The 12,907-nt window shown below is 37.9% G+C and overlaps 1 protein-coding gene across 2 annotated transcripts in view; it reads left to right on the top strand.

The window, feature by feature from the left end:
• Window positions 1-9,076, top strand: part of ARL3 (ARF like GTPase 3) — a 30,761-nt gene extending 21,685 nt beyond the window's left edge. For both annotated transcript variants that reach the window (XM_074295472.1, XM_074295471.1), the window contains exon 6: window positions 8,813-9,076. In XM_074295472.1, coding sequence (XP_074151573.1) covers window positions 8,813-8,860 — 48 coding nt within the window. In that variant the 3' untranslated portion in view covers window positions 8,861-9,076. The remainder of the gene's footprint in view (window positions 1-8,812) is intronic.
• The last annotated feature ends 3,831 nt before the right edge of the window (window positions 9,077-12,907 follow it).

Here is a 12,907-nt window from a genome sequence, read left to right as displayed (position 1 = left end):
TAGATGTTTAGAAAATAAGGAACAAATGAACCAGATTAAAGACAGCCAGAAATGTAGTAAAACCAGCTTTTTTGTCAAGTTTTCTCTTTCTACAAATTAGACTTGAATTTTGAATTAAAATGTCCCTTACTGTTCATCTTTGTCTCTCTTCTTAGAGACTGAAAGTTTTAGCCTAATCTGTGGCCATTAGAAAGCAGTATCTGATAACATTGGCCCATATCACTTTCATTCACATTTAGACACCCCACCCAAATTCCAAATAACTTTGAATTTAAGCATATGGTAGTCCATGATTACTTTACCAAAATCAAATTTTCTAAAAAAGATTCTCTCTTTGCTAAATCTTATGACCAGAGCCTGTGTAGATATCTATTTTACTGATATTATCACATGGACACTTTGATATTAGGAAGGATCACTAGCAAATCTTTTTTTTCTTTTTTTATTAAAGCTTTTAATTTTCAAAACATATGCATAGATAATTTTCAACATTCACCCTTGCAAAACCTTGTATTCCAAATTTTTTTCCTCTCCTTTACCCCCCCCAGACAGCAAGTAATCCAGTATATGTTAAACATGTGCAATTCTTCTATACATATTTCCACAATTATCATAACTAGCAAATCTTTCTAATGATATACAATCCATAATTTAAAATCAGCTTTGCAAATAAGCACAAATTATTCACTAGCTTATAGTTTTTCTTCTTCTTTGAGTGAATCTTTACTTTTCCAAGCATCAGGTAATAAAAATGTTAAATAAAATGTAAATGTTACATTTTTATTTTTCTTTATTTACATTCAAAAAAAAATTTTTAGCATTATTTTTAAAAATTTTGAATTGTAAATTCTCTCCATTCCTTAAGAAGACAGTTTGCTATAGATTACTTATGTGCAATAATGCAAAATATATTTCCATATTAGCCATGTTACAAAAGATTTTATTACTGAGAAGAGATAAATCATTCACAGTTGATTATATATGATATTGCTATACTCTATGAAGTGGTCTCCTGGTTCTGCTCAATTCACTTTATATCAATTCATGTAAGTCTTCCCAGGTCTTTCTGAAAGCATCCTTCTCAGCATTTCTTATAGTACAATAGTGTTCCACTACAACTTGTTCAGCTATTCCCCAATTGATGGGCAGCCGCTCAATTTCCAATCCTTTGCCAGCACAAAAAGAGCTGCTATAATTTTTTTTTTTTCTGAAGTAATTGGAGTTAAGTGACCTGCCCAGGATCACACAGCTAGTACTAAGTTTTTGAGGCCAGATACGAATCAGAGCTTCCTGACTTCACGGCTGATGCTCTATCCACTGCTCCACTTATCTGCCCCTATATTTTTTGTACAAATAGGTCCTTTATCCCTTTTTTTTTTCTTTTAAGTCTCCTTAGGAGACAAACCTAATAGTGCTGTTGCTGGATTAAAGGGTATGTGCAGTTTGATAGCTCTTTGGGGCATAATTCCAAATTCCTTTCCAGAATGGTTGGATCAGTTCACAACTTCACCAGCAGTACATTATTGTCCCAATTTTCCCATATTTCATCCAACATTTGACATTTTTCTTTTCTGTCATATTAGCCAATCTGATAAGTGTGAAGTAATACCTCAGAATTGTTTTAGTTTTCAATTTTCTAATCAATAGAGGTTTTGATTTCTTCTTCTGAAAACTGCCTGTTCATTTATCAAATGGGGAATAACTTGTATTCATGTAAATCTGGCTCAGTTCTCTCTATATTTGTGAAATGAGAGCTTGATCAGAGAAACTAGTTGTCAATCCCTCTCTCTCCCCACCATTTCCTGCTTTTTCTTCGAATTTGGCTGTGCTAGTTTTGTTTGTACAAAAACTTTTAAATTTAATGTAACCAAAATTATCCATTTTACATATCATAACACTCTCTTGTTTGGTCAAGAATTCTTCCTTTAGCCAGAGATGTGACAGGTAAATTATTCCATGTTCCCTAATTTACTTATCATATCACCTTTTATATTGAGATTATATATCCATTTTGACCTTATCTTGGTATACAATGTGAGATGTTGGTCTGCCAAATTGCATAAACCAGTATTAAAATAAAACTTGAATTCCTTATTGAAAGTTTGAACATTATTTCTTATTAGCCTCCAGCACACTGATTGATGATTCAAGGCAGTTTTAAGTTTTTGGGTGGGGAAGGAGGTGGAATGGAACACATAGTGACTGTTTTTGAAAAGTATCATCAAGGACACCCCAGTTTAATATCTTTTTTTTTTTTTTTTTCCCCCTGAGGCTGGGGTTAAGTGACTTGCCCAGGTTCACACAACTAGGAAGTATTAAGTGTCTGAGATCATATTTGAACTCGGGTCCTCCTGAATTCAGGGCTGCTCTATTCACTGCGCCACCTAGCTGCCCCCTCCAGTATAATATCAATGTTGCCTGAAGCTGCTTCTTAACCCAAGGATTCTGATGATGCTATGAGAGAAAAGTCACATTTCTATAGACAAAGGGGCTCCCTCTTCTTTTAAAATGCTTGTTGATGTGACAAGGCTATCATCATGACTAAAAAACAGTCCTACCCACCTGTGGTTTTTGATACATCTGCCAACAATGGGAAAATGATATTCTGAGAACACACATTAAAAGAGTAGGATAGTCAGAGACTCCTCTAAGATGCTCAAAATAAGATGGAAAGCCACTGTTAGATCACAGCCACACATATTTGTGTTCTCTAAGGCCCTTCTCTTCCAGGGATTAGTGTGGTGATTTGGTATAATTCAGTTCTTTCTCTCCTTTGAACTCAAAGCTTGAGAGCTATGTAGAGGCTTAATGTGGCATCTCTTTCTAGTCTGTTTTGTTGAAATGAAGAAAATCCATTTAACTTTAGAAAGAGTAGGGAACAGGGAGATTCGTTGTCATTTGGGAGAGGGAAGGCAAACTAGAAGAAAATTAGTTAAACCTGTTTTAAATTAAGGCATAAATGCTAGGTACTGCCATGGAACTATTTTCCAACTTTTGGAGGGAACTCAAATTCACCTCACCCCACTGCAAATAATGGTTTTAATAGACTTGAATCATAAACTAATGCATTGTAACTATTTCTTTTTTTCTATTTCAATTTTATTTTATTTTCAAGTCCAAATTCTTTACCTTTTACTTTCTACCTTCCCCCATTTGAAAAAGAAAAACAAAATCCCTTTTTACAAACATATAAAATCAAACAAAGCAAATTCTCAAATAGTTCACAACTGTTCCCCCTATGGCCTTTATCTCTCCCCCAAAAAAGTTTTAATCTGTAATCTGAGGCTATTATCCTTTTATCAGGAGGTAAGTAGTATATTTCATCGTGAGTTCCTTGGGATTGTGATTGGTCATTGTGCTGAGTATAGTCTTTAAGTCTTTCAGAGCTGTTTTTACAATACTGTTGTAATTATATAAATTAATCTCCTAGTTCTTCTTATTTCACTTTACATCATTGCACTCCATCTTTTCAGGTTTCTCTAAAACTATTGTTGCTCAATCTTTTCAGTCATGCCTGAATCTTCATGACCCTTTATCATTTCTTACCACCAGCATAATAGTATTTCATCTGCAAATTAAGACAATTCTGAGATACCACTTCATACCTCTCAGATTGGCTAAGATGATAGGAATAGATAATTTAAAATGTTAGAGGGTTTAGAGCAAAATACTTGTTGGTGGAATTGTGAACTGATCTAACCATTCTGGAGAGCAATTTGGAATTATGGTATAAAACTATGCAATGCCCTTTGATCCAGCAGTGTCTCTTCGGGGTCTATATCCCAGAGACATCATCATAAAAGAACCCACATGTACAAAAACTTTTGTAGTGGCATGGGATGCCTATGGGTTGGGGAATGGTTGAATAAGTTATGGTATATGAATGTAATGAATGTAATGGAATATTATTCTTTTATATAAAATGATGAACAGGCTGATTTCAGAAAAGCATGATGATCAACTTCGATGGATTTGCCTCTTTTCAACAGTGAGGTGATTCAAGGCAATTCCAATAGACTTGTGATCAAAAGAGTCATCTGCATCCAGAGAGAGAACTATAGAGACTGAATGTGAATCAAAACACTGTATTTCTACCTTTGTTGTTGTTGTTGTTATTGTTTCTTTGCTTGTTTTTTTCTCTTTTGATTTGATTTTTCTCAAGCAGCATGACAAATGGAGAAAATATGCTTAAGAGAATTGCATATGTTTAACCTATATTGGATTACTTTCTGACTGGGGTGAGGGGCAGGGAAGAGGGACAGGAAGGGAGAAAAATTTGAAACACAAGGTTTTGAAAGATTGAATGTTGAAAAATGTCTTTACATGTATTTTTAAAAATAAAATTATTATTTTAAATAATATTCATATACCATAACTTGTTCAACTATTCACAATTGATGGGCAACCCCCATTTCTATTCCTTTGTCACTATAAAAAGAACTGCTATATTTTTTGTACATATACCTTCTTTTCTCTTTCTTTGATCTCTTTGGGGCATACAGACCTACTGGCAACTATTACTGAATCAAAAGATAATGGGCAGTTAATAGCTTTTGAGACATAGTTTGAAATTGCTTTCCAGAATGGATAAACTAGTTCAAAATTGTACCAATAGTCCATTAATGTACCTGTTTTCCCACAACTCGTCTAGCACTTATTTCCCCTTTTCAGTTAGCTTTTCTGATCCAATGGGTATAAGGTAGAATCTCAGAAGTTGTTTTAATTTGCATTTCTCTATTAGTGATTTAAAGTATTTTTCATGTGATTATTGATTGCCTACGTTTCTTCCTTTGAAAGTTATTCATATCCTTTAACCATTTATCAGTTGGGAAATGGCTCTTATATTGGGCATTGCTTTGAATTTATAAAAATATCTTAGGAATGAGACCTGTAATGGAGAAACCTGCTACAAAGATTTCCCCCCATTTACCTACTTCTCTTCTAATTTTATTTCTATTGGTTTTGTTTATGCAAAACCTTTTTGTTTCATGTAATCGAAAAAATTTACAACTCAGAATTTTAAAAAATGAACGCTAAAATTGTTTTTTTAATGTAAATGAAGAAAAATTAAAATGTTAGCTGATGCATGGAAAAGTAAAGAATCATCCAAAGAAAAAGAAAAATTCTAAGCTAATGAATAATTTGTGCTTATCTGCAAAGTTGATTTTAAAGTATAGATCATATACCATTATAAAAATTTGCTAGTCATGATAATTATGGAAATGTGTATAGAAGAATTGCAAGTAATCCAATATATGTTAAACATATACAATTATCTCCTCTGAAATCCTCCCTAGCTCATTTGTACTATATCTATTTCTTTATGTATATGTGTATATATATGTGTGTGTGTGTATACACACATATACACATACATATACGTAAATATCTGTAATCATATATATTTATATTCATAGACATCTTAAGGCCATATTATGCTTGTTTATCCTTTTTTTCTAAAGGTGGAGAACATCATCCTTTATATAGGTCTTTCCATATTTCTTCAAAATCTACCAACTTCCTATGCTATAGCAATATTCCAATGTTATTATTTAGTTATTTTAAAGAGTCTAAAATAATATTGATTAATATGGCTGACATATAATGTAGTTTCCCTATTTCTCTCTTTTGATTAAATCCACTTTAGCTTTAACTTTGCTATCAATGATTATTATCCTTGCTTTTTTTTTCTTTTAATAATATTTTTTTCAATTACATGTAGAAATAGTTTTCAACATACATTTTTGTAAGATTTTGTATTCCAAATTATTTTCTCCCTCCCTAAGACAGCAAGTAATTTAATATTGGTTATACTTTAGACTATATCTATTTCAAAAGTAAGGCCATACAACATGTGCCTTGCAAATAGTAAACCCTTAACATTTATTAATTTCACTTATTCATTAAAGGCTAATCTAAATTAATTCAGGCTTAACATATTTGCTCCCCAAATAGTTCAGAAAAATATTGAGCAGGAAGTGGACTCCATCTCATGCGAGCTTTTCTCATATTTCCTTGACTTTTGTACTGGCAGTTTGTATGGTAAATGTATACCTATGTAAACATGTAGATATATGGATACTTGGCAAATATATGGATGCTTGGCAAGTAGGAGGTTTGGTGATTAGTGGCTAGGCCCTGCCCTGAACCTAGGGGAACACCCTGGCACCCACACACTGGAAAACAGAAAAACCATCCATATTTAAAAGCAGAGATTCTCTGTTCAGTACTGAAAGATAAAGGAAGAGAAAAGGAAAAAAATAACCATTTCCATAATTGTAGCATGGTACCATGCACTCCTAAAGTTCTTATCCACTTTTTGGTCCTGGTTGGAATCCACCATTAATGTCCCTAACTAATGGTAATACTAACAAAGTTGGTACCCTGAGTAATTACAAAGTGACTCCTTTCAGGTCTTCCAGTGTCTCTCTACTCCTAGTTCTGCTTATTTCACTTTGCACCAATGCACTCCATCTTTTCAAGTTTCTCTTTAAAATTGTTGTTCAGTAAGTAGGAACAGCAATGGTCCTCAGGGGGCTTTGGGAACAAAAGAGCTCTTTTACCACCCACCTGAATGAGGAATATAGAAGATGATGTGGATGCTGGTGATTTCTTGGCTTTTATGCTGCAAATAAGCATCAGAACCCAGGCTTCCTTCCATCTTTGCTAACCCAGTAGCACAGGGATAGTAAGGGACAGGATTGTGCTTCCAGTGGCACTGAAGACACTTTAAAAGGAGCATGGCCACCTCAGCTCTGCTCTTTGGTATCTTCCTTGTCTCTCTCTCTCTCTTACATGTATGACCTGTAGTGCCTGTACCCTCCCTTTGGGTTTCTTGCAGCTGAATAAACATTTCACCAGCTCCTTGCTGACATTATTAGTTCAGTTTCTGCATAATCACATATAGTACAATAAAAAAAACCTCCCAGTAATAATTTACCTAACCAGAAACCCAAAATGTGGTGTTTGGGATGACCATCCTTCATCTCAACAGGGAGACATTTTGGTTTAAAAGAGAAAAAAAAAAAAAAAAAACCCATGGTGGAGACTGGTACTGAGGTGCCCGTTTTTCTCATTGTTTGCACTGGAGTTTAAAGATGAAAAGTTTAATGTAAGTTATTGAGTAGTACCATTAAAGAAAAGATGGTTATCTTATTGTGCTTTGATTTGAAAATCCTCCCTTTTGTCTCCTGGCAGGTAATCTTTTTTTTTTTTTTCCCTTGGAAACCAGTTAGATACTAAAAGTATATATGCTCTTTAAATTAATTACTTTCAGAAAATAGCCTTAAAACCATCATTCACCTTTCAAAGTACGTTAAGCTGACCAGCTGTATGTTGAAAATACATTAAGTTCACTTCTCTCCTGCCTTGAACTTTGTCATTATTTCCCCTGCTCCCTGGATGCTGCTGCTGGGCTTCCAGCCATGGCAAAAGCCCATCAAAAATCTGTCTTGACTGTAGTCATCAGGACTATTCTCCAATGATCTGGTTCTCCTCTGGAGTTCTTTAAAGGCAGTGAGCATAGTTCTAATCACTGTAAATTCAGGTTATGGCCAGATTAGTGGGGAGATAGGATGGCTGCTTGTTGTTTTGCAGTGATGTATTGTTTATGGGATTAGTGTTCTGAAAGGCCCAGGGTGTCAGCTGATATTTATTACTTTAAGCTGTCTCAGCTGTTCTGGTTCAGCAAATAGACCTACAGTCACAATGAATGCAGAACTCTGCTGTCATATATGCCCCAATGTGTGCAAATGTGATTAGGGCTTTAGATAGTATGTACTGCAGATGAAGGGAGGAGTCAAGATAGGAACCTAGTCTGATTTTACTCTTTGCTGCTGAGAATGTTCAGCATCCTTTTGAAGGCTGGAAAGACCAAAAAAGAAGAAAAAGAAGTCTAATGTCATTCCTAGAGTAGTTGAAAAGGTTTGTAGCAGGCTGTGAGGGGTGAGCTGGGTCTCTGCTTCGGTGCTGAATTTGTAGTTGGCTTTCAGCATAACAATTTATACTTATCTTACTCTGCTGTCTTCTTGAAAAGGACACTCTCAAGGTTGCTGTACCTTTAAGTAAGTGAACCTTCCTCCACCGTTTTTTCTGTCTGGTAGTGCTTAGAGCTATGATAATCTGGCCAATTTCTTTTAAACAGATCCGTACTGCACCACGAAAAGAAAGAAATGTACAATGTACCAGTGTCTTGTCTAGCCACACATACTGAAGTTGGTTTGTTTTCTCCGAAAGAAATTTAATTTACCCCAAGTGTACTCTGTCACACTAAACACACCGAGGCATCAGAGAAGGGACTTATTGCATCTAATGGCCATAGCAAAGGTCATCTTTAAAAAAAAAAAAAAAGCTAAAAAATTACTGGAATTCTTTCCTAATAGTGCCTCCATGGGATATGTATCTAGGCAGATGTGTTTATTTTTTCAGAGGGAGTTCCCAAAGACCCATCTCAAAGTTCATACAATGGGTACCCTCATTCAGTTCCTAAAGAAGGAGCTCATTCTCTCTTCTCTGTTCCTGTGGGCCCCTCCCTGCTTGACCAGAAGAGGTCACTATCACTTGCTGCCAGCCTTCCCTCCTCCTCCATCCCCGGGGAGACTTAGTTCCCAGCCATACTGAGGCCAGGGAAACCCAAAAGACCCCTATGAAAGGGAAGAGGGAGACTTGCCATGCTCATGGACAGATGCCTCTGGGCTGGTGGTCAGGGAGGGGAGGGCACAAAAGACTTGGCTTTCTGACAGCACTGCTTTTGGGCATTCCATGCCTCTCTCAACTAACAAATTGCCTTTCTCTGTACATGTTTCCCTCAAAGGACGGCATGAACTGGGTCTGCAAAAACGTCAATGCTAAGAAGAAATAAAATCTAGATGAATGGAAACACAGGAGCTGCGGGAGCTGAGTTCTGTCCTGAAAACACTCATTTGCTGCTTTCTGACCATCTGTGTACAGCTACAGCTGTTTAAAGAGAGGGAACAGCACAGTCTAAAAAAGAATCCCCATTCCAGTAGTAGGTTTAACTGATCTCTGAGGTTCAGTATCATTTTTCAAATAAAGGAATTACATTATTTCCTCTGCATAATTGAAATAGTATTAAATGTCTCAAAGCACATGATTAGAAAATGAGATCTTTTAAATGAACAAGAGATTGCAGAGCAGTTTAGACCATTCCAGTGGGCTTTAAAAAAAGAGAAGAAAAAAAGCTTATGCCGAGTTCATTTATTCACTGACCTGTTCCCTGGATTCCCCTAGTGGTTTGGAAACCACACAGAACATTCTCTGGTGTTGGTCAGATTTTTCCCATCACCAATTGAGCTGGTGCTGCATTCTGCCTGTGTTGAAGCTGGGGGGAGGAGTAGCAGATGATTAAACCATCTTGTCATGCAGGTAGGAGAATGTGCATGTAATCCTCCCCCTTTGGGCATGGAAAAAAAAAAAAAAAAACACACTTTATTGAAAACAAGTCACTACAGAATTGAACCTCCCCCCACCTCCAGCAGCCCAAAGAAGCAACTTCTTAGGGCTCTGGCAGTAATGACAACTGGAATGTAAGGAAGGTGGGAGGTTTAATTCTAGAAAAATTAAAAAGTCCTTAAACAGCTCTCTGATCGAGGGTGAAGGCTAGCATAAACAGACTTCTCCAGTTCAGTGGAGCACGGAGCAGCCGACTCAGCTTAGCTGGCCTCTCTGTGGTGCTCCTATAGAAGAGATTTCTAAAGCTCAAAGAATTCTGTGTTTAAGTGATTACAATAGGCCCCTGGAATCAGATTTTTAAAAATAAATACCTCTTTACTGTGAACCCATTCCACAGAGAAAAGCTGCACAGATCGATTTTTCAGAAGAGATCAATTTTTACAGAGCAGCAACTTTGTGGAGTGGGATGAGGGTGGAAAAGATTTGCTGTTAGAACACTGGTTCACTGATTCCAGAGGTCACATCCAGGAAAACCAAGCTCCCAGCCTCACTCTAAAGGGCCCGCTGTGGTTGGTCATGAGACTGATGGGAGAATGGAAGGGAATCTGTGGCTCAGAGCTGTTAGGAGAGTTTGTTTTTTCTTGCCCTAAGAAAAGTCCCCAATTTAATCAGAGCACCTATCACAGAGCTACCACACCTCCTTCATTAGGCTGCCCTGGAGCAGGATGAATTTGAGATACTCGGTCCAGTTTCTAGTGGAAACAGTCTTCCTCACATTAACTCTCCCTGCAGTTGCCCCTTAAGTCCCAGCAGGATAGTGGAAAGTTGAATGGGCTAAAGAGACCAGCTGTCTTCTCATCCTCAGAGGTGGCCTGTTCTGACCAAGTCAGAGGCAAACTGGCAAACCTGCTGACTTTCAGTACCAGCTCCACAACCCCGGGACCATGGACTCCATCCATCTTTCTGGGAAAGAGCTTTGCATATGAAACTGAAACATCAATTTTTAAAAGGTTGGGGGTGGGGAGGATGTTGCTAATTCTCATCCCCCACCAACCACAAAAAGATGGCCTGCTGAGTCATGCATATATTGATAAAAGTCACTCAATGCAGGACTCCTCCTGGGATGTCATTTCACCTCTAATCTGTTGTATGGTCCCTATGCTGAGGGAGGACAGCTGCCTGCCTGGAAGCCAACTAGAATCTCACCCCCACCCCACTCACACCAGCTTAGTGGTGCAGCTCTCAACTCCAGTGATGCAGGTATTCCCAAAAGCCCATGGGGCATGGGGTGTGATTGCTGATTTTAAAATATGTAGCTTTGACTTTGGCTGCAGCAATGTACCATTTCTAAAATATTTTCATACTTTTATCACCAGCCTACAAAGCTGCTTTTAAAGCACCCTCCCACATCCTCAGCCAGCTCAGCCACCTTTTGTAACTTTCCTGGGTAGCTCTTTTAATAAAATGCAAAGTAATTACTGGAGTTACCAGTCTTCATCTTGGGGCAGGGGAACAAGGCACCAAATAAAGAGGTTTTTTTAAGCTTCTTTTAAAGCCTCTATTATAAAAACTTTTTTTTTTTTTTTTTTTTTTTTTTTTTTTTTTTTTTGCATTCTCCTCCTTTCCCCTGTAAAAGAAGGATTACAAATTTTCCCATTCAAGGCAAAGTTAAAGACAGAGATTCAAGTACAATTTCATTTGATCCTTGGGGTGTATGTATTGGGAGGGGGGGAGAAATATGAATAAATTGGATAAAGGTCCTCTCTGGGTTAACTAGGGCATTTCTACCATAGAAACCAATGGTAGGAAAAACTAGAATGCCCTTCTCCCCCACCCCCAGCAGCCAGTTACTTTGGGTTCATTTGCCCTGGCCTGTAGCAGTGCACCCCCTCCCCTTTGCTATCCGATTGTTACTATGGAAACAAGGATGTCATTGATGTGGGCTGAGCAGGGGAACATGTCAGAGCACAGCTGAAAGTCAGTGATTACAACGGTTAGAAATGTTATGCCAGGGTTAGAGAAGTCAGAAGCTCCGGGCAGCTGCTGGGAGGACATGTTCCTAACCCCTTCCCTCATTCTCTGCTTCGGTCTTCCCTTGATTTCAACAAATTTTCTTATTCTCTCAAGTGGAAGCTATTTCTTTGATATCCAATCCTCCTTTCCTCAATGGTTGGCTGTTCCTGATCAGCCCAGGCTGGGCTCCAAGGGGCAGCTGGGAACCCCCAGGAAATGCCATGTCACCAAGGCCAGCACACTTTGCTTTATTGTCATTGGAGTCAACTTTTATTTTTCTTTCCTTCTTTCAGAGACAAGCCTTTCTTTCCTTGTATTTTTAGCCGCTCGGTTCCTTGTGGTTTCAGGACTCAGTCTAAGCCATCTAAAAGCCCATTTTTATAGGCCCTTTGGAAAATGATAATCAAAGGGAGGGACAAGGGGTTTGGTCATGTGGAAAACTCAATGTATAATTTAGATGTCTGTCAAAAAAATAGCAAATAAATCTAGTAGAAATAAGGGCAGCTTGGAATGTGTTGTGCTCTTTAAGGAAACAGAAGGGAGGGGCCTGGAACATTGTCCCTTTTCACAACCTCTAGGTGTCTGTCTTTTAAGGTGTTTTTTTCAGAAGGCCAGTTGTCACCCATTTGGTGGCAGGCAGCAATCCTCAGCCTGCTGTGTTCAGGGCGGCCAGACCCCAGGCATCCTCATAGCCCTCTACCACAGAAGGATTTTCCCCTCCTCCCTGGGCCTCCCACCAGCCACAGGGAATTGCTTCTCAGAATCAGCACTGGGTTTTGCAGTCCAAACATGTCACTTTCCATTGGGTCGCTAAACTTCTCAGATGCAGCATAAGGTATTAGGTGTCAAATGTGGAGGAAGCCTCCTCCCAGCTTGGCTTCACAGAGAATAGTAAAGGAAAGGAGTCATAAAATTTACTATTTGATTTGGAAGGAACCTCAGGGATTACTTTGTCTAACATCCACATTTTTTTCTCCTATTTTTTTTATTATTATAACTTTTTATTGACAGAACATATACATGGGTAATTTTTGCAACATTGTCCCTTCTGTTCCGACTTTTTCCCTTCCCTCCCTCTACCCCCTCCCCTAGAAGGCAGGCAGTCTCATACATGTTAAACATGATACAATATATGTGTGCAGAACCAAACAGTTCTCTTGTTGCACAAGAAAACTTGGATTCAGAAGGTAAAAATAACCTGGGAAGAAAAACAAAAATGCAAACAATTTACACTCATTTCCCAGTGTTTCTTTTCTGGGTGTGGCTGACTCTGTCCATCATTGATCAATTGGAACTGAATTAGATCTTCTCTTTGTCAAAGATATCCACTTCCATCAGAATACATCCTCATACAGTATTGTTGTTGAAGTGTATAATGATCTCCTGGTCCTGCTCATTTCACTCAGCATCAGTTGATGTAAGTCTCTCCAAGCCTCTCTGTATTCATCCTGCCAGTCATTTCTTACAGAGCAATAATATTCCA

Source organism: Sminthopsis crassicaudata, chromosome 2, assembly GCF_048593235.1.
Source record: "Sminthopsis crassicaudata isolate SCR6 chromosome 2, ASM4859323v1, whole genome shotgun sequence".
NCBI classification, from domain to species: Eukaryota; Metazoa; Chordata; class Mammalia; order Dasyuromorphia; family Dasyuridae; genus Sminthopsis; species Sminthopsis crassicaudata.
The sequence above is the reverse complement of the archived record's forward strand: the minus strand, read 5'-3'. Positions and strand labels throughout refer to the sequence as shown.